This window comes from Nannospalax galili, unplaced genomic scaffold, assembly GCF_000622305.1.
Source record: "Nannospalax galili isolate Female #2095 unplaced genomic scaffold, S.galili_v1.0 scaffold436, whole genome shotgun sequence".
NCBI classification, from domain to species: Eukaryota; Metazoa; Chordata; class Mammalia; order Rodentia; family Spalacidae; genus Nannospalax; species Nannospalax galili.
Window position 1 is genome coordinate 746,108 of NW_008337921.1, and position 22,188 is coordinate 768,295.

At 49.9% G+C, this 22,188-nt stretch overlaps 1 protein-coding gene across 3 annotated transcripts in view; it reads left to right on the top strand.

The window, feature by feature from the left end:
* Afap1 (actin filament associated protein 1) overlaps window positions 1–22,188 on the top strand; it is a 135,132-nt gene that overhangs the window by 47,672 nt on the left and 65,272 nt on the right. For 2 of the 3 annotated variants that reach the window (XM_029563425.1, XM_029563426.1), the window contains 3 exons: window positions 4,875–5,003; window positions 6,830–6,924; window positions 16,541–16,649. In XM_029563425.1, the coding sequence (XP_029419285.1) occupies window positions 4,877–5,003; window positions 6,830–6,924; window positions 16,541–16,649 (331 nt within the window). In that variant the 5' untranslated portion in view covers window positions 4,875–4,876. Of the gene's footprint in view, window positions 1–4,872; window positions 5,004–6,829; window positions 6,925–16,540; window positions 16,650–22,188 lie in introns of those variants that run through there. The other variant, XM_008832854.2, reaches the window with a different exon arrangement.

A 22,188-nucleotide genomic window follows, 5' to 3' on the forward strand; every position in this document is an offset into this window, starting at 1 on the left:
TTTGAACATTACAACATTATGTAGGTTTTGTAAAAATCAAGCTTTATTTCTTTACAACCTTGTGTGTGTGTGTGTTCTGTGTGTGTGTGTGTGTGTGTGTGTGTGTGTGATGCTGGGAATCTAACCCAAGGCCTTGTGCTTACAAGATAAGCACTGTGCCACTGAGCTGCACCCCAGCTTGGTTGCTTCGTCTCAGAAGTCGTGATGGCTGATGGTTTTATTTATCTGAGTGCTATCTGCATTCCTCTGCTTGTCATCCATCATTCACCCTACCATGGTATCCAGGTGTTCTTGCAGGGAGTCTCTACATTCCCCACAATGAATAGGGCACCAGTTTGCACTTCCCAGGCTTGGAGACATGGCTCAGTGGTTAAAGCACTTGCTGTACAGGTGTGAGGACAGGTGTGAGTTTCCATCCCCAGAACTCAAGTAAACACCAGGTGGGTGTGGTTGTTGCCTGTAATTCCAGCCTCAGAAGAAGGGGTCGGGATCCCCAGAGCAAGCCGGCTAGCTGTATCAGTGAGCTCTGGGCTTGAGAGACCCTGCCACAGAGAACAAGGTGGAAAATGGAGGGTGAATCCTGACATCAGTCTTCACATGCATTCACATGCATTCACACCCACACACGTGTTCACACACATGTACCTCCCCACATACACACACGTGAAGATGGAGAAAGGAATGTTGCTCTGTGACGCCCCTTCGTGTCTTTGTTCTCCTGGCTGCTCCCACACTCAGGCCAACCTTTCACTGCCCCAGGTCATCTTCAGTGCTGATTCTGGAATTATCTTTTCAAAAACGGAGATCAGTCAACATCGCCCTTTCTAAAACCTTCTGCTACCCCCTTTCCATTTACAGATCTGTGTGTTGTGGCTTTGTACTGTGAGCCCGTGGATTTCTAGGATTGGATCTTATTGGTCTTTCAATTTGGAATACAACTTTGTGAACACAGTGTTTGACAACCGATTAAGTAAACTGAACTAAGTTAGACGGGACAGATGTAAGCAGGGTGGAAATACTGCACTTTCTGTCCTCGTCACATCTGAACTCTCATTGGCATCTCGTATGCTTTGCATCCCTGAACTCTTCACAGGAACCAGGAAGTCTGGTCCTATGGTGCACTGTCAGGTGGCCTATATTATCACCAGTCAAAAGTGTGCCCAGATAGCTTTCTACAAACCAAGGGAAGGGTCTTTCTCTTAGAATGTCCGTCATCCATCTAGGAATTAATCTGACTTTAAGGATCATAATAACTCCCGAAAAGAGAATGGGCCCTGGGGCTTCTCACACCAGTTACCTGGGAGCTCCTGGCTGGCTCTGTCTAACCCAGAAGGGATGGTATAAGGACGGCACCCAAGTTCTCACACATTCTTTCTGACACTGATGGATCTCTTAAAACTCTGACTTGAAGACTCTGCCCAAGACTAAGCAGACTGTCACATGTTCTGTTCACACCCAGAGAATGTTAAGCAGAGAAGAGTCAGATCAAACTGGCAGGTTCTAGAGGCAGAGGCTTTGAGTCACAGCCTCTGGGATTTCCACAGCAGGCCTGCCTGGCCGCTGACTGTTCAGAGTCACACATTAGAAACTGAAGTAAGTTTTAGTGACTTGTGTCTAAAGTCACCAAGCCTTTCAAAGAAATACCACCAGCTAGCTATTAATGGCCATCAGAGGGAGTCCATCCTTTGAGGTTTGACTGCTGATTCTGAGTCTGACCTCTAAGCAGCCTCAGATTAGCTGCAGAGGCCTGCGGGAATATTTGGGAGAAGGTGCTGGAGGCGTCTCAACTGTAACCCTATAAGGGAAAAATATGCACTGGCTGTGCTTGGGTGTTGGCTGCCTTGCTTCCAAGCCACACGTGTGCTGGGTCCCGAAGCACACGCCAGAACCTGTGGGGCAGAGGGGGCCCTGGCCAGGTGTGGCAACCGCCGAGGAGATGACTGTGTGAGAGCTGGCCTCCTGCCACGTTTCCCACATTTGTTGTGAAGATGATGTCACAGAAGACAGGGTTACATACCGTGCATGAACAGTGTATTGCCTGTGATTTTCTCTTTAAGATAAACCTCAGGGATCCTGTCTGTCATGGAATGCTAGAAAAAACTTCTGAAGTGACCCACTGCACATAGTGGGTGTTGGTCAGGCATGGTGCTGGGCACTACTGCAGGGAGATGTACAAAGTAGTCCGTGCCTGCAAACTGCCTCCTGCCTAGGGGAAGAGATGGACCATGCGTCTCTTGGTGCAGCATCCTGTGGAATGGGATCAGGGCATTTGGGGGATTTTTTTTTTTTTGTTGTTGTTGTTTTTTTTTTCTGGAGGTTAGTGATTCTTAAGCCCTTGGTCCCAGTCTGTGCTCAGTGATTCCATTACATCTAGGATAGGGTTGTGGATGTGAGGGCTGGGGTGTCCAACAAAGGACGGGCTCCTGGTGAAGAGCTGTCTTCAGCTGCTGCTGGGGGCCAGTCACTTGCTTTTCTTCACCTCGTTTTTGCCACCTGTGATGACCAGATCAAGTAGGGTAAGAGCACAGCATTCCTATATTAGGTTGCCACTGGTTACCATGTGTGTGCAGTTCTCTGGCCTGGGTCCAGCAAGGTGAACAGACTGCAGCATCAGGCCAGAACTCTCACCTGGAGATGGTAAGCTAATGCCTGTCTCTGAGTTGAAGTAGGGTGGCCCCCAGCAAACATGGTTCACTGTCATGGCCTCCAGAGCCATTGCCCTTTCCAGCTGTGTGCTGACCAGCCATGTGTTCAGGAGTGCAGTGTTCTGAGAGGGGCCTTCCCCATCACTCACCGTTTCCACTGCCAGGTGTGGGCATCTCCTGCTGTCGGGAGGGGTGGGTTCTCCAGGCCACGGTGAGACTTTGGCTTCACCTGCATCCTCCTTTCACTGTGAGACCTGGCTGTAATCCTAATAACAGACCATGACCTCTGCAGCCCTGGTGTGTCATGGGTTAATTCCAGATACACCAAGTACTTCCCATGGACCCATCAGGATGCCAAGTGCCCTTGTGGTGACTTGTGTAGGCTCAGGCGTGCCTTTATGTCAGAGCCTGCCAACTGATTCATGTGCTTGATACGTCCTTCCTACAGTGACAGCCCCATGCTTCCTGAGTAGACTGTGCTTTTGGGTGTGAGAGGGTTTGCAGACGTGAAGCACAAAGCCTGTTCTCAGTCAGTTGATGAGCTATCTTGAGAGAGAAACGCCCACAGACTCAAAGGAGCCTCGAGGTCACTCTGTATGCAGTTGTCACTCAAGTGACCGTAGGTGACTGTGATGGCTCACCTCATTTGTCAGCTTGACGGGATCTCGAATCACCTGGGAGACGGGCCTCTGGCTGTGCCTGTCGGGGCTCATCTGGTTAGGATAATTGAGCTGTGAAAACCTGCCTTGTGTGGTTGGCACTGGTCCCTAGGGTGGGGTCCTGGGCTGTGTAAAACATAGAAAGCCAGCTGAGCACATGCATTGGTGCTGCCTGCTTCCTCAGTGCAGATGCACTGTGCCCGGCTCCCTCGAGCTCCTGCAGCTGTGACTCCCCTACCTCGAGGGGCTGAACCTCCAGGCTGCTGGCCAGAGTAAACTCTTCCTTAGGTTGCTTTTGTGAGGTGTTCTTTTCACAGGTACAGAAGCTAAAATGGTGACTATCGAGACTGAGGAGGAGGAGTTGGTCGGTGCTCCAGTGGAGAAGGCTGGGAGGAGGAAGGCAGATGCATGAGAGGACGGATGTGTAGGGTGTGCTGCGTGGAGCCTGTGGCCATCCCCCAGCAGAGGCACACTTCTCTCCCTCCCCACTCTGTTTCCATTTGCATTCCAATATGCCCAGAGCTGTGCCATTGGCATCTTTTGGCCACAGTTTTAGATGAACAGAAAATGACTCAGATTAGCAAACTGTAGTATGAAATGAAAATTTACTCTGTTTACAAGTATTTCCTGACAGGCATGGCCTGAGGCCCAAATAACTAGAAATAGGACCTGGAGTCTCAAGTGTCCAGTTAGGTCTGTCCGACCGGCTCTTTTTTTAACTTGGCATCTTGCATCTGAGGGGTTTTTCCTGTCCAGATGCATTATGTGTATCACATATACAAAAAAGGGTGAATGATTAATGAATTACTCAAACCAGTACTTGAGGCTAGGTACTAGTGCTTAGCATGTGCTAGAACACACAGAGCTTTGCCATCATGTTTGCATCATTATTGCAGAAGCAGCTGGGTAGTGTCTCACTGTTGTGGACCTGCTGCGCTGTCACAGGGTTTGGGGGTTCCCTTTGGGTTCATATCATGAGTTAGAAATTGATGGTCAGACCCTGCAGTCCAGTCTCATGGGAAACAACCACTATTATTCTGGAGTGAAGGGCATGGAGGAGGTCAGCACTTGTACTTGTTTTTTTCACTGCCCCTGGCACTTGGGGTCCTGGTTGCAATGCATAAATGCATTCCCATCGACCTGGCCATGGAGGCAGCCAGAGGAGCACAGAGTCGGGTGTTGTTTCAGAAGCTGTGTGAGGATGGTTATTTGAAAACTGGAGTTTTAAACTCTAATCTCTTGACTCTGATGTTTAACATCATGTGTTGACACCAAATAATGTCAAACTTTGGGGACAGGATACCACTTGTTGGCAGTTGGCTCTGGGACTTCTCCAGCTGAATTTTGCTGCCTGGCCGTGAGGGTGAAGGAGCCATGGGTATAGTAAGGAGATATGAGTCCACGATGGGCCTGGCTTAGCAAAGCTGCTTTCTGTGTTGGAATATAGACTGCGTCATTGTTCAGTCATCAGACCGAAAACAAGCGTCCCAAGTAAAGCTCAGATTTCCATTGTGACTTTTGCAAACCAGCAAGCCTCATGGTCCCTTCGTCCTGTCTGTTTCGTTTTCAGCAATGGAAGAGTTAATAGTTGAACTTCGTCTCTTCCTCGAGCTCCTGGACCATGAATACCTGACTTCAACTGTGAGAGAGAAGAAGGCCGTGCTTACCAACATCCTGCTGAGGATACAGTCATCCAAGGGTGGGTCTGCATATGCCCTGCCTTTCCTGTTCAGATTTTTTGGCCTCCAACCCCCCCTTTAATTTCACCTTATTTCTAAAATACATTCATCTATACATTGACTTTCAAAGTCTCCTATTTATCAAGTTTTCATTAAGGGCCCGTAGTTGCGCTGGGTGGTGATAGCCTCTAGGTTGTACAAAGAGAAAACCATTAGAACTGACAGAATTGTGGGTCCCAAAGAGCATCCAGCATTAACTAGAGGGACTAGGACCTGGCATGTTATACTATATATATTCCCGGCCAGGGGGTGTCATCAGTAGTGAATACAGCCTCATCAGGTGGAGAGGAAAAAGCCTAGGTAGAGTTCAGAGACCTGCATATGGCCTGGTGTGAGCTCTTCATCCTATGAGGGTCATCCAGAACACACTTTCCTTAGCTGCAGCCTGTGTGCTGTATGCTGTGTGCGATGCTTCAGCACCCCAGAGCCCTAGGCTTGGGCTGGTCATGTGGTTCCCTCTGCCTTGTATGCACCAGAACTCCACACTTGCAGAGAAGCAGGTATTTTGCACAAGCCATGCTGTTTGCACAGTGTAGGATCTATATATGAACCTTACCAGTTAAGGAAGGGTAGGAATGCTTCTGAAACTCCTATCTGCAGACAGCAGCTGGCCCCTGTTCAATAAGCACAGGTCTGCTGTATGGACTCCTTTGTGTTCAGTGAGTGAACAGAAGAGTGGGGCTGAGGAGGCCTGCGAGGGAGGACTGACGTAGAGTATGCCCTTGTGTTAGGCGAGGGCCAAAGAGGAGAACTCAAGATTGTTGAGAGATGGGAGGGATACAGAGTGGAGGGAGGCAACCCAAGAGAATGTGTTGGAGTCTTGACATCTATGAGCGACAACTAGATAAGATGTAGATATCTGAGCATCTTTTATCTTATCCATGCATCCATCCATGCATGCACTCATCCATCCATGCATCCATGCATCTATCTATGCATCTGTCCATGCATCCATACATCCATACAACCATTCATCCATCTATTCTTGTGTATGTAGTTGTATACATGTGTACACATTCATGTACATTTGTGTGATGCACATGCATGTGTGTGCATGTGGAGACCGAAGATTGACATCAGGTGTCTTCTTCTGTTGCCTTCCACCTTATTTTGGGGGATGGGGACATGGAACCTACTTATTTGGTTAGACTGGCCGGCCAGTAAGCCCCAGGTACTCATGCTCATGGGGCAAGCACTTTACTGACTGAGCCATCTCCCTGGCCCCCCTTTTAAATACTTTTATTGAGATGTATTCACAAACCATGCACTTGGCATGTGAAGTGTATAGATGTTTACTCTGTAAGCTGTGAAGCCAATTAGATTCTGTCTTGTTGGCAGAGAGACTGGTAAAGCGGTTGATCTGGTGGCAGAAGTGGCAGGGATGGGCAGTGGGCCACGTTAGCTCCCGCCCTGTTGCCTCTTCTGATAGTGTCTTCTTGACACTTTCTACTTCACAAATTCTTCCTTTAGCTCTTTAATTAAAGAAAAAAAAATCTATGTACTGATTTTGTTTCTTAACTAGTAGACTTCCCTCCCCTTTCCCTTCCCTTCGCCTCCCCTCCTCTTCTTCATCTTTTCTGTCTGGCCTGGTCTGGTCTTACATAGACTTTTCACAGTAAAGTGTAGACTAACAATACCCACCTTGTAGGATTGTTGTGAAGGATCAGAGAGAATAAATATTTGCACATTGTTTTCTATGGGGCTCAGGGAAGGCTGGCTGCTGCTGAACTCTTACCCCCCACCCCACCTCCTCATCCAGCTCCGTGATTCTGGTTAATTTTTGCAGGCTTTGAAGTAAAGGATCATGCTCAGAAGTCAGAGACCAACAGCCTGCCGGCACCTCCTCAGATGCCTCTGCCGGAGATCCCTCAACCCTGGCTGGTGAGTTACACACTGTCCCAGCATGGCCACTGGAGGCTTGGGTTGCTCTTATACCCATCAGGCCTGTGATAGAAGCTGGGGTCTGGAAGGTGAGAGGCCTCACCCGGCCCGAGGTGCTCCTTGGACTGCTGTCCAGAGCCCCCTTCCTTCAGAAGCTAGTGTTTCTTATAGAATCCTGGAAATACACATTCTCGGAGACCTGTTCTTAAGGTACCAAAAAAAAAAAAAAAAAAAAAATCAGAGGACTCGGCAGGCCAAACAGTGTCTGCAGAGCTTGACCTGCTTTCTGGGTTAATGCTGAGAGTCTTGGGCTGAAACTTGGATATTCATTGCTGGGCTTCGAGGGCTAAGTACTCTTTCTTTTTTCAAGAGAGAAAAATATACACATATTCCAGAAATGTACATTTCATTTGATTTTATGTATTTCAAGTTGGTTCAGGATTTTATTTTAAACCCCCCACCCCGAATCTGGAGATGTCCTCAAATGCAGGTTTTCATATCCCCTCAGCACTTTCTGTATTTTTATTCTGAAACTTGCTTCATCAGGGAAATTAGACTCCCATTCCAAGTGAGGGCAGACTAGCTGCTGAGCAATTCTTTCTGCATTTGTTTTGTGGGGGAATCTTCTCACTGTCTGCTGGGGTCCCAGCTGGCTCCACTTGGTTCTAGACTAATGACCTAGTGACCAGCCTCTGTATGCTCTCAGTACTAAACACTGTAGCTGGGCCGAGCTGAGCAGTTTCTGTGCTCCAGGGGCAACATTCCTCGTGCAGCGGCCCCTATCCACAGGCCCATGCCCTGCGCAGCATTCCTGAGCTTTGCTTTCTCCTGTTCATTCAGATCTCTGACAGGGTTAATTTGTGATTGGGCAAAGCGAGATGTTAACGGTAATAGCTGATAATAAAACTAATTATAGCAATGTGCTGTAATAAAAGCACTTAGGAGTTAATTCTAGAAATCTCCACTTAATGTTTTTGATTGACTATATAGTCTAAACTTGTAGAGAGTGAAACCACAGATGGGGAAGCTGTTATTTCATTTAATCCTCCTACTTTATAAACCTGAAACACTTTTCACCGTGTGGACAGTGTCCCTACTGATTTTCTGGAAAAAGCGTTTGAGGTTCAGTGAAGGTTTGTGATTTGCCCAAGTGTGTTTGCAAGACGGGGAAAATAACCTGGTCCTTCACACTTACCTTGGGTGGCATGGACATACATGCAGGCCTGCCCACCAGGAGGGGGCTGCCAGTAGGGCCTGTTCCCCAGTGGGATCCTGGGAAGGCAGCAGGATACACTGTGGACCGGAGAAGGCTGCCTCTTTCCAGTAGTGAGATTCACCTGATCACCTCATTTCTCTGGAGAGGAGCATCAGTGGCTATGGGATGGGGTTGTTATGGAGACTGAAGACTCAGTGTGTCTACAGTGCTTAATGTGTACTACATATGTGAGCCTCGTGTGATCCACCAACCCTCAGGGCCCTGTGTGAACCCTCCTCCCTCAGAGCCCTGTGCAAGCCTTGACAAGCCCTTCAGAGCAGTGCTCCTCACACATTGTGTCCACTCAGATCACTGGGATCCGGCTGCACGTGCAGATTCTGGCTCAGTAAATGCTCTCTGTGCAGGCTGATTATCATTTATTTATTTACTTCTTTCTTACTTATTGAGACAAGGTCTCACTGTGTGACCCAGTTGGAATGGAGCTTGCCCTGTAGCCCAGGCTAGCCAGACAGGTAACAAATGAGTCACTGGCTACCCATGTCAGATAAGTAATCTACCAGTTAAAAGTACTAACATGGGCCAGGTGTGGTGGCTCATGCCTTTAATCCCAGCACTCGGGAGGTAGAGGCAGGCAGATCCCTATGAGTTCAAGGCCAGCCTGGTTTATGTGGTGAGTTCCAGGCCAGCTGGGGCTACAGGGAGACCCTGTCTCAAAAAGTCCAAAAAAAGAGAACTAATATGGCTGAATCAAACACTTTTAGAATATGATTTCATGTATCTAAAAATAGCAAGTGGTAGAGAGACCAATGCACAGAAGAGGATGTGAGGCGGCATGCGCAGTTCACGTTTTTCTAGTTATAAAAATTATAAATTGATTTTATTAATGTAGTCATGTGCCTCAATAAAGACACTAGATTGCATAAGAGGATAGCAGAGCCGCTCTCCGAGTGCTGAGATCGCAGATTGGACCACCATGGCTTTAGGTGACAGTGGTCACAATGGTATTAAACAGCACAAGCTCTCCTTAGCGTTTGTGTCCTGGGAGCATCTCGGGATTGGTCAGGGGAGGTAAGGACTCCTAGAAGCAGGTGGGAGGGTAGTGATGGTTCCAGGGCCTTCATGGGCTCCTCCTGTGCGGCTTCCAGCTGATAGTTCCAGCTGGGCCACCAAGAGGGGCAGAGGGGCTGTTTGGATGTCAGTTCCAGATCAAGAGTCTTTACCGGTGCGTCAGCACTTGGTACCATTTTAGTCCTTGAGTGATCGAGCCATTTCTGTGGATTTCCCCTCAGATACAATTTATCACTCAATAACTTGCTCAGCTTCTCTCTCTGTCTCCCTCTCCCCCTCCCTCCCTCCCCTCTCCCCCCTTCCCCCTCCCCACTTCCTCTACTCTTCTATCTCTCCTCCCCACCTTCTTTTGCCCTGAATTGGGCTGCCAAATTGCCTTAGTAAACCGGCCTGGCTTTAGGTATGTGAGAAGCCTCCTGATCTTGGGTTCAGAAATGGGAGTTGATTAGCCAGAGATACTGAGAAAATTCTGAAAATATTCTTATACTCTAAATATTTTAAGTTTAAACACTTCTGAGTAGTGCCTTGACCAGTGGGCATGTTCTGCTTGTTGGTGTCTCATATCTGAGAACCAAGGTAGTTTTCTGCCATACCACCTTGCTATTGTGTGCTGCATGAGGACCACATTTTGTGTCTGTGTGTGTGCGCACGTGCGTGTGTGTTAATTCAAGTACAGCTCTGTTCTTCGAGTGTGGGCTGCCCCTGGTTTCCACCCAACCCCTCTATACTCATGATCTCTCTGTTAATAATGTCCACTTACTATAACTGAGTTTAGAATCTGCTAGTGTCAGTAGTCAGTGTCCTCCAAGCCTGTAGTCTGCTTTTTCTTGCTGAGATCAACACCAAGACCGAAAGCAACTTGGGGAGGAAAGGCCTCTTCCTTCACCCTTCTGAAGTGCCCATTCATACCATACCACTGTCCCCGCCTTCCATCTCCAGAGCTCTTTCATCTTCCCAAGCTGCCTCTGTCCACCAGACGCTCTCCCTGTTCTTCCTCACCCAGCTCCTGACAGCCACCTTTCTGGGCTGATTGAAGCAATGTTTGTACAGCAGCCTTTCTGACTGAGTCTGGTGCTCGCACATTGCTCTTCCTGATGTCCCTGCACCTCTGCAGCATCTTCGTTTTGTCTGACAGATGTGACACTGGGGCTCTTTTCAATCACGTGTAGAAGCTGGGAATTGGAAACTGCAGAGTTGATGCTGAAGCCACCAATTTCCCTGAGCAGCCACACGTGGCTGGGTAGTGGATGTGGACCTCATGTTCCCATTCATCTCCTGTCTTTTGAGAATCTCAGAGTTTCGTCCCCATGAAGTCTGGTGGCATCTTTCTCTTGCATCCACCCTGCAGAGTTCTGGTTTCTGCTCCGGCTGGCTCCTCAGATTCATGAGGCTGCTGGCTCCTGGTGGAGGAGGGGAGATGGCTCTGCTGGGCTCTGACTGCTCACCCTGCAGAGCTAAAGCCCGGGGTGCCTGAGAATGCATGTGGGATATCTCTCCGTGTGAGCTCACTGCTGTGGGCTTGCAGACCAGACTGTGGTCACGATGGTAGATCCAGAATAACTCTCTTTGCCAAGAGGAGCACTCACTCAGCATTCTTGGTGTTGGGATTAAAGCCATTTTGCCTTTTTCCTCATTGGAAATCCCCAAATTCCAGCCCTGTCTGCCAGGGAAACTCAGACTATGATGTGTGTCCCACTGCCGAGCACTCCTGTCAGCTGAAGAAGGTTTGCTGGTGTGGGGCAGAACGCACCCAAACTCTGATTTTCCTACTTCAGTGTATATGATTGTTGTTTGTTACTATTTGTTTTATGTGCATGAGTATTTTGCCTGTATGTATGTAAGTGCACCTGCATGCCTGCAGAGGCCAAAAGAGGAGTGACGTCCCCCAGAACTAGAGTTAGACAGTTGTTAGCCATCATGCGGGTGCTGGGAACTGAACCCTCATCCTCTGTAAGAGTAGCCAGTGCTCTTAACCACTGAGCCATCCCTCCAGTCCATTGTTTGTTACTCTTAATAGATTTCATTTACTATAACCAAAAAACAACCTGGATGCTGCACTGTCTGTACAGAGTTAGAGACAGTGAGCAGTTTCTTAGCTGGAGTTGGGGCCACTGTCTCACTGGTGTTTTCTCATGCAAACAACTAAATGATGTGTCAGGATGTGTACAGGGGACGTGTCAGGATGTGTACAGGGGACGTGTCAGGATGTGCACAGGGGACGTGTCAGGATGTGCACAGGGAACGTGTCAGGATGTGCACAGGGGACGTGTCAGGATGTGCACAGGGGACGTGTCAGGATGTGCACAGGGGACGTGTCAGGATGTGCACAGGGGACGTGTCAGGATGTGCACAGGGGACATGTCAGGGTGTGCACAGGGGACGTGTCAGGATGTACACAGGGGACATGTCAGGATGTGTACAGGGGACGTGTCAGGATGTACACAGGGGACATGTCAGGGTGTGCACAGGGGACGTGTCAGGGTGTGCACAGGGGACGTGTCAGGATGTGCACAGATGTGTCAGGATGTGCACAGGGGAATGCACAGAGAGCAGGGAGGCAGAGCCCCAGTCGTGAGGACAGTATGAAGATGCAGCTGTGATCGGGAAGATGCAGGGCCAAGGGAGTGTGCGTCCTCATAGGAAACAGAAGATCTGGATGTACTGGGTTGGAAAGGATGGTTAGACTCTGCAGTCCAAGTCGTCTGATTGGTCAGTTCTTCCTCCCATCCTTGTGTGCTCCACACCCCAGTCCAGATACTGAGGAACACAGCTGTGGCCCAGTGGTTAGTCCCTACTCTGGCTGATTATGTGGCATGTACCACCCTGGGCAGGATCTGTGGTTCCTTTGGATCTCCGTCTCCTCATATGTGAAATCACAGGGAATGCTGACATCTAGGTGTTATTTTCTGAGCTATAGACAAAGACATATGCACTGTCCCAGGACAGTGTCTAGCACATAGCAGGTGAGCTGTGAACAGTAGTTCCTTGTTATGTTGCTGAAATTATAGTGACATAACAATGCTTGTTCTCACATAAGAGTAATAGTTATCACAAGAGAAAGAATTCTCTGAGTTTTTCCCTAAAGGAGCAAAGGCAGGTCTGGATGACATTTCCTTACAAAAAGATGGGAAATGAAGTCATGGCCAGTGCCGTGAGCTGAGTGGTTATGCCCCCATGCAGGTGTAGGTCTCTGATGAGACGTGGATAGGGTGTTCTCAGGTAAAATGTTAAACTTTTACTTAGGTATTAAGTTGAGGGGGAAGAGCTTGAGTGAAGTTGAAGGTACCTGGTGACTGGTGCGGGGTGAGTTCCTTTCTAGGCACAGCGCTGGCTAGCTTCTCTCTGAGGGGGGCAGTTTGTGCAGTTCCTTCCACAGCGCTGGCTAGCTTCTCTCTGAGGGGGGCAGTTTGTCCAGTTCCTTCCTGGGTGTTCTGTGGTTGAGCTGCTGTCCCCTAGTTCATCGTGAGGGAACCTGGGATAGAAGTGAGACAGGGTTAGGGCTGTGTGCACAGACTGGACTCTTCTAAGGCTAGGGAGGGTTCCAACACCCAGTTATAGTAGCTTCTGAGGGCTTTCCTGGCACAGTTAAGGGTGCCTTTGAAGGCCTGCCCTGACCAGAGATCACACCACTTATCCTTTAGAAGTTTGTCTGTCTATTGATCATGATCAGAGTCCTGGAGTTGGAATGTTACAGCAGGAATGGGCACGGGGATGGTGGGAACAGCGTCCTCAGCTATGGGTGGCACGTGGGGTTCCCCACCTGTAGGAAGGCTGCAGAGCTCTGAGCCAAGCTGGACCTGAGCTGGTGTGAACCACATGCCTGGTGGATCGGTTACTTTTCTGTTGCCGCGATAGAACACCATGGCCAAAGGCAACTTGTGGAAGAGTTTATTTGGCTTATGGTTCTGGGGTGGGGAGGTAGTCCATCATGGAGGGGAGGCATGGCAGCAGGCATGGCAGGAACCCAAAGCTGAGAGCTCACATCTTTAACAGCAAACAGGAAGCAGAGAGAGCGAGCTAGAAGTGGGGCCAGGCTATGAATTCCCAAAGCCCACCCCAGTGACAAGCTTCTTCCAGTAAGGCTGCACATTCTAAAGCTTTCATGACCTCCCCAAACAGGGCCACCAAGTGGGGAACAAGTGTTCAAATACTTGAGCCTATAGGGGACATTTTTCACTCAAACCACAACACTGGGTTCCTCTTCTTTTCAGCCTCTTGCTTCCTGCCTGTTCTCCTTTGTAGCCTTTGAAACACATTCTAATTATGATCAGTGAGTTGCTTTGTGCTAGAGAGACTATGAAAGGACTAGGAAGGAGGGAGGGAGAGAGGGAAGGAGGGAAGGAGGGAGGGAGGGAGGGAGAGAGGGAAGGAGGGAAGGAAGGAGGGAGGGAGGGAGAGAGGGAAGGAGGGAAGGAAGGAGGGAGGGAAGGGAAAATAAAGGGGAAAATTGGGTTTTGGAAAACTATGTTCAGGGTCTTTATGGGCTAATAAGCACTGCTGCAGTGATTAATGGATGTCCCGGCACAAAGAAAAGAAGTCGTAATTAAAATCATTGTCTCCAGTCAGCTGTGTTTACTCTCTGCACACTAGAATGAAATTTGTTTCTGAGATGGAGAATGTTTATGATATTCATGTGCCATTAGCTTATAAATCCAAAGCTATTACATATGAAAATTTGAGATCTCACCAGAATAAAATGTTTGGAAAAACACATGAAGGGAAGAAAGGAGGGAGAGAGGGAAGGAGGGAGGGAAGGAGGGAGGGAGGGAGAGAGGGAGGGAGAGAAGGAAGGAGGAAAGGAGGAAAGGAGGGAAGGAGGGAGGGAGGGAGAGAGGGAAAGAGAGAGGGAGGGAATGAAGGAACCCTGAATGCAGTGGTGTCAGGTAGTTGGGGCCCCTCACTGGTCCCAGATGTCAGAAGCTCCTCATGTGTTCAGGGCGTTGATAGTGTTGGGAGAAGAGCAACGACCTTCCTGGGGAGAGGCTCCCTTGGGAGGTATGGCTTTGGGGGATATTTTTAAGCGAACAGTTTGAATTTTCTATTATTTTAAATTTTCTATGTGTGTGAGTGTTATGCCTGCATGTAAGTGCACCTGTGTCATGCAGTGACTGTGGAGGTCAGAAGAGGGTGTCTGATCCCCTAGAACTGGAGTTATGTTAGCCACCATGTGGGTGCTGGGATTTGAACCCAGTTCATCTGCAAGAACAGCCAGTGTTCTTAACTTCTGAGCTGTCTCTCCAGCCCCAAAGTTGCTTCTTAAAACAAAATATTAATATTATTATGTGTGGGGGTGGGCAGTACACATGTGCTGTGATGCATGTGGAGATCAGAGGATAGCTTTTGGGAGTCAGTTCTTCCACCGTGGGTTCTGGGGGTCAAACTCAGGTCATCAGGCTCACCTAGCAAACACCCTCACCCACTGAGCCATCTTGCCAGACCATAGTCTTTTGATGATTGCTTAGATTTTGCCCGAAAACTTCTGCCAAACATCCCTGTACCTTTTTCTTCTCCCCTTGGACCAGTGGACCTTCTTTGTGAGTGTTTCTGGAGGTGGAATTACCGGAGCTGATGTGTGTCTCTTTGAAGACCATAAAGTGCAGATACCTGTCCACAGTGGGGTTCACTGCGTCTGTTCACAATTCTGTCAGTACACACCGGGCTTTCACACCTCTGCCCTACTCCAGCTCCCAGGAGGGGACCTGTACATACAGACATCAGTTTGACTCGCGTCTTGATAGCACAGCCCAGGATGTGAGCAATCTGTTTCACCTTGCTCAGACGCAGGCAGAATAGCTGCCCTCTCAGGGACAAAACACTCAGTGAACCAAACAGCTCCTCCGAAGCAGCGGCAGGATTCAAATCCGGCCTCCTGCCCAGCTTCGCACGGTGCTGAGCACAGCACGCCAGGCCCTCTCTTAGAACGGCCCCTTAAGGAGGACAGGAAACTCCCTGCTGCGTCACATGGGTTCTGGGACAGTGCCGGAGGACGCCACCTCCAGGGAGCAGCTGCCCATCAAGGTGGCTTCTTAATTCACAGGTTGACAGCAAGATGGTGGCTGCTCAGGAAGCAGCCTTGGGTAGGGATGTGCAGGCATGGAAGCTGTTTAGTCCAGAGGACAGGCCTGGGTCTTGGAGGACAGGAGGTGGCTGCCTTCAGCCATCCGAGGGTCTGTGGGCAGAACTGGGAACCCATCCTTTCTCCCCAGCTGCAAGAGGCGGAAGTGGGGTGGGTGTGCAGTGGTGGTTAGTCACTCACAGAGGACTTCTTGGACTCCAGTTAGTGGAAAGTGACAGAGTCACATTCTGGAGGGTTTGCGTAATAATAATAATAGAAAACATGATTTCACTGGAACATTGTTCTACTTGGAACCCTAACTTGGAGCCGTTGTCCAATCCAGTCTCTGTAAATTCCTCCTTCCTCCTCAGAACATTGATAGTGTGATAGTGAGATATAAGGGTGGGAGCGAGAGGGAAAATGAACATTACAAAGCCTTTGGCGGAAGGGCAGGAGTCGGAAAAAGTGTGTGATTTTTGAGCAGAATGCATTAGATTCTGGGCCTTGCTCTCTGTATCTGTGCAGTGTGAGGGGATGTGATGGCCACCGTGCAGGGACCCCATCCAGGCTGACTGCTGAGATCTGGGAGTGTGCGCAGGTGCTCATGCGGTGCCAGCAGGAAGCAGGTGCCTGGGAACTTTGGACCTCCTTCCCTTCGCTTTCTCGTTCTTAGCAAAAGGACCAGGAAGGGAGGTGACCAGCAGGTCCTGCAGATGTGTAGAGAAGATGATGGCGTGGAGTAGCTGTCAGAAAGTTCCGGGAGATGGGCCTGGGGGGGGGCAACTTGAGCTGTGACTTGCAGACTGGTAGGAGTTAGTTAGGGCTGAAGGCTGAGGGCTTCCTGCCTCTTCCATCGTCTAAAGTTGTGGCCAGGACAGTGGCTCAGCCTGTGTTTGCCGGGAGTCATGATGGGATGGGTTTTGGTAAAAAGCCTCCACATAGCAGCAAGCTTAGAGTGACACACAGCCCCTGCCTCAGTCGGGGAGGGGCTGGGGGGCTGTCAGCCCAGCTGGGTTTGGGGGACGGTCTTCTGACTGGCACAGAGCGTGTGCTGATGGCATGTAGGCAAGGTGTCCCTGTTGGAGAGAGGGACTCCTAGGTACTGGTGGGAACCGAGTGGCCTGCGGTCAGCTAGGGTGAGGCTGGGGTTTGGGCGTGAGCAGGAGAAGCGGTGTGGGTCCCTCTGGAAGGGGCTGGAGAGCCTCTCTGTAGGGGAGGTGCAGAGTTGTTTGCAATTTCCATATTAATCCCCCCATGGTTTTTTTTTTAATCTTCAGCCTCCTGACAGTGGGCCTCCGCCCTTACCAACGTCCTCTCTCCCAGAGGGATACTACGAGGAAGCTGTGCCCCTGAGTCCTGGAAAAGCTCCGGAGTACATCACCTCAAGTGAGTGGCAGCCGCACACCGAGGTGGCCTCTCTATTCTCAGGAGTGGTGGTGAGCCCAGGCACTGAGTATGAAGGAGACAGGGCTAACCAGCATCACAGACGTGTGAGTACAATGGATCTGAGGCCTAAGGAAGGCAGCAGATACAGGAGGGGCCTTGAAAGGCCCAAGGGCCGTAGAATCCTTTACTCCACCACTGGTGAGTCGCACGCAGAACAAATAAACCTGTCATTGCAATATTTTCTATTGGAGAGGTGCAGGGGACAGGTTTTACTCTAAAATTTTTAAGTTACAGCCTTCAGACTCCTGATGCTGACCCCAGAAATCTCCACTTCAAACCAAGATGCGCGCACGCCCCTGAAGCCGAGACTGTCTCTGATGACCTCTGGAATTGATTCTCCCAGTGTTGATGCTGGTTCTCCTCTGTCTTCTCTCAGACACAGTGTTATTGTCTCATGGTGAATCTCGGGTGGAGTATCTCAGTATGTGTCAACTTGGAGAATCCAGCTTGCTTTTTTATGGGAGATGGACATGTGGAAAACAAGTGGGTGAGGTCTCATAGCACTTCAGCCCTGGTCCCCCCGCCCCCCGGCTTCCTGTGAGGCAAGGCAATGTTATCCCAAATCTATGCTCCATAGAGATGTGACACGTTCAGATCCTTTTCTTTCTTAGCAGTAAACGGGCCTGTTTCAGCAAAGCAGAATCTAACACGATACTTGAAGGTGATTGTTTTGAGAGTCCCACTGGCACATGGTAGGGAAGGGAAAGGGGTTGGTGGGAGCAGCAGCCTGGGTCCATGCGTGAGGACAGTTGTCTTCCCAGCTGCCAACCCTGGCTTCCCTGGCACAGACCCCCTACCTGCGCACTGTGCATGCTGTGAACACTGATGGCTTCCTGGAGAAGTCTGCTCTCAGATCGACAGGGTGGTCACTTTAGATTTTAAGTTACAGGGGTTAGTTTCTCTTTGATTTAAGAACTACTTGACAAAATGTGTCTAAGTGATTTCTGAGTGTCCACTGTTAAGACATTAATTATAAAACACGGGAAGTGAAGTTGTCCCTGACTCCCTTCTTCCCTGGGTGGTTCCCAGCCCCAGCCTTTTCTCAGCATCCCACACCTTCAAGGCCAGAGACTGAGGGTTCTGTTTGACTGGGGGCCTGTGGAGCTTCTGTTTAGGGACTCTGCGGCTCTTCAGCCCCTGACTGCAGATGCTTGGGTTGCTGATTCCCAAAGAAACAGCAACAGAAGAGTTCCCTGTCCAGAGAAGTGGCAGTGACCAGGGGCACCCTGTGCCCTCTCCAGCAAGTGTCTCATTGCCATATCACTGGTGAGGCCACCCCTCCCTTCAGAACTCTCCTGTGACTGTCTGCCTTGGTACAGACCAGGGTCTGAGCTGCTCCAGTTCCAAAGGATCCTGGAGCAGTGGAATGAGTCTTGCAGCAGCCGTGGGTCTGACAGTCAAGCAGGGGTGTTGCTGAAGGCCTTAGGGCAAAGGAGTTCTTGTGGGAATGACACATGACTGGGGAAGGGGCCTGTGGAAGATTATTGGCTCTGTCCAGTGGGCTTGTCATCTGGAAGTGGGTAGGTGAGGATTGAAGACGAGGAGGGCAGGTTGGAGGCCCATTCCTATGCTTCCCCTCACACCTTGATTGATGCCATGGTGCCCAGAGGGAGAAGCTGGGTCCTGTGTCCACTGAGCTGTGGGTACCTGGCCCAGGATGCAGAGGGATTGAGAGAGGAGGCACGGCAGGACCTTCAGAGGTGCCAGACCAGCAGACAAGCGACAGCGACACGTGGGCTGCCTAGCATCTGGTGCCCTGCCAGCCCTCAGTATTCCATGCCACTCCTGATCTTCCTATGGCCACTGAACCCAGCAGTGCAAGGAGGAAGATTTAGGGGCTTGCATGTAGGCTTACTTAGACCCACACCAGTGTCTCTTGTGTTGATTTGGCCTCCATGAGCACATTTGGTGGTGAAGTCTGGGGGTCATGCACCTGATGGATGACGTTGTTGGTCTGAGTGTGAACCTCTCTGCTGTTGAGGTGGCTTTGCTAGGCCTTTGCCTGGTACACAGATATTCACGCTGTACCCACGTGTGGAGGAGCCCACTAGTAGAGGTCTGTTCACAGCCCCTTCTGCCAGCCAGTTGTTACTGGATTTTTAAAAATTTTGTCTGTTGCCGAGTATGGTGGTGCACACCTGTAGTCCCAGCACTTGGGAGGCAGAGGCAGGTGGATATCTGTGAGTTCAAGGCCAGCCTGGTCTACATAGTGAGTTCCCGGCCAGCTGGGGCTACAGGGAGATGCTGTCTCAAAAAAGATTAAAAAAAAAAAAAAATTTGTCTGTCCGGTTCAGACCACGTTTGGCAGTGCTGTGAAGCCTGTGCTCACAGGAGACGGCAGTGTGGCGGGCAGAGGCTTTGGGCCTGGACTGTAGAGGCTACTTGCTCTGATGCATGTTCATCTTCAGGACTTAATTCCATAATGCTCCTCTGTGGATCAGACAACCAGTGGTCCTTGCTGGGCTGCTCAGGTGGCGTTTTAACCTGGTGCTGCATAGGAAGCCTCTCTAGCAGCCAAAAGCAGTTTCTCAAGAGTGGCACAGTTATTTTCAAAGGCTGATATCACTTTCCACGGCTGCCAAGGGTGCCTGTCACCAACCTCTGAAGCAGTTAGGGTTTGATGGGAGGAGCCCATAAGGAATAAATGACCTTGAGCTACCACCGGGGCTGCTGAGACCAGCACATTCCTGTTGCCTGTGGCTCAGGTTGGACCAGCCATCTAAGGAAAAGCTGGACTTGAACGGGGAGAGTCAGGACAGACCAGAGCCCATGTGGTCAGACCACAGCCCATCTGCCTTGGAAACCCTCACACAGTAATACAGGTGACTTGAGGATAGCCTGGTGCCCTCCACTATAGAATTGTGTGTCCCAGATTCTAACAGGCCCAGGGAGGCTTCTGGTCCCACAGTGGCTAAGGAGCTCTGGGTTGACAGGTAAGCTGACCTGGTGAGCAACAGCTGTCCCTGGCATCCCATGTTGCCTCCGAATATGACACTTGCCGGCTCCTCCTCCTGGAGCCCTTGGAGGTCTCTCTGTTGGCCACCTCACCCAGGCCAGGTACTGGGACAAAGTCTCAGCTTTGCCGAGTTGACACAGGAATTGTTCTCGGCTCCAGGTGGAGATTTTGCTTTAATTTTCACGTCTCCAACTTCCTTCCATGTTTGTTCTCTCCCTCCTCAAGAGGAACTGACTGAAACCCAACCTGACTTCACGGGTGGGGTCGGTCCACGTGCAGCGCACTACGGGACCGAAACACCCAACCTGACTTCACGAGCGGGGTCGGTCCGCGTGCAGTGCACTGCGGGATGCACTCGTGTTTGCAGATCCACCCGGTGCTTCAGACTTTGTGCATGGGGCAGTTCACTACTTCTGGGGCCTTGGAGGGGGTCACAGAGGCCTTGCCTGTGTCCTCATCCTCACAGAGCTCTGAGATGAATGCCTTGAGGATACCCTGTCTATAAGAAGCAAAGCAGCTCTCCATTCCTCTAGTGGGGGGAGAGCAAAGCTAGACCAGCCTTCACAAACACAACCAGGTACCTCCTTGCCCAGAAGAGCCCCCCACCCCCAACCACAGTGGCTTACTCAGCACTTTATCTAGACTGTCTACATGCCTCGCCTGTCACTGAGTGGGTGAAATGCCCAGGGTCAGCCCTGTGTGGATCTGTAGCATTAGACTGGAGTTAAGCAAGCCCTGAAATGATTGTTATCAAAACCTGAAGGAACAGCTCCAAAAAGTGTGAATTCTAAATGTATTTTATTGACCATGTTCCCATCCCTGGGAATTCGTCTGTTTATCATCTGTCCCCCCGCCCCCTCCCCCCACTAGAATGTAAGACCAAAGAAGGTAAAATTTTTTCTGGCATCTAAGTGCTTAATGAACACTTGCTGAATTAGTATCATGGAGGACTGCTCATTTGCTCCTTGCCCGTGTCCCACCGTTCCGCCTTCTCCTCCACATGTATTGGTCTGTGACTGGCCAGCTCATAGAACATTTATTACCTCCTAACACAATGCTAGCCCCTCCCCCACAAATCCCTGAAGTCCAACCTCATCGAGTCCTAACCTCCACACACTTATCCCTGGAGGCCGTCACTCCTGTCACGCCTCAGTTCTTGCTGTTTGTTGGCTGAAGCTTTTCTAGAAGCAGATCCATCAGTCCTGTTTTCCGAAGGCCGCTGCAGGGAGCCTAGGGCCCTGTAGCTTTGACCTCAGCCCATGGAGTCCCAGGCCTGAGGGGAGCCTCCAGGCCATGGAGTAATCGGTCCATCTGAGATGAAAGGCCGGCCTGCCCTTCATCTGAGATCTGAGGCCAGCCGGCCCTCCAGCTGCCACCTGCCAGGGACATGGTATTCCAGTATTCGATGGATTTCTTAGTTTCAGCTTGATTTCTCCCTTTTCACTGGATGAGCTGCTCCCCGCTTCTAGATCTGCCTTTTCACAGCTCTGTCCTGGAAGACAGCAAGTGCTCAGTCTGTGACTGTCGAGTGAACATAATCAGACGTGTGTGTCTCATTTGTAACTAATTTACCCATTGGCTCTTCCCTTCATCTGATGTTCTAGAAATCCAGCTGAGCTCTGACGGCTTTGGGACCCTCTGAGGCATTGTGAGAATTGTCTTTCTTAACTAAAACTGTGATTGTGTCCACTGCCGTTTTGACCCCCACCCTGGTCTGTCCTGGCTCATGGGACCTCTCTGTGCTCCTCCACATCTACCCACCTGACTCTGTTTTGGGCTGTTGCCACCACCTTTGTTCTCACTCTGCTCAGCTCTAAAACCTCTTTCATTGTAAACTATAATCTATTTACTTAAGAGTGGGGTCTGGAGAGATGGCTCAGTGGTCAAGAGCACTGGCTGCCCTTGCAGAGGACCCGGGTTCAAATCCTAGCACTCACATGGTGGCTAACAACCATCTGTAACTCCCAGTTCCAGGGAATCCTCTTCTGGCCTCATGGGCATTGCAAAAAACAGGTGCACTTACATACATACAGGCAATACACTCATACACATAAAAAATAAAAATAAGAAAAAGTTTATGGGATTGGAGGGATGGCTCAGTGATTAAGAACACTGGCTGCTCTTGCCAGGCTTGATTCCCAACACCCATATGGTGGCTAACAACCATCTATAACTCCAGTTTCAGGGGATCTGATGCCCCTTTTAACCTCTGTGAGCATTGCATGACATGAGTGCACTTACATACATGCAGGCAATACATTCACACACATAAAATAAAAATAATACATAAAATATAAAAAAGAGTATATAAACATATCAGTGCAGGGCTGACGTGGCTCAGCGGTTAAAGAACTTGCCACCAAACCTGACAACCAGAATTTGATCCCCAAGACCCACATGGTGGAGGAAAGAGACTAACTTCTGCAAGTTGTCCTCTGACTTTCACACATACACCATGGCACATGTGTTTCCTCCCAAATGAGTCAACAAACAAATAAATAAATGTAGTCAAAGGCCTTTAAA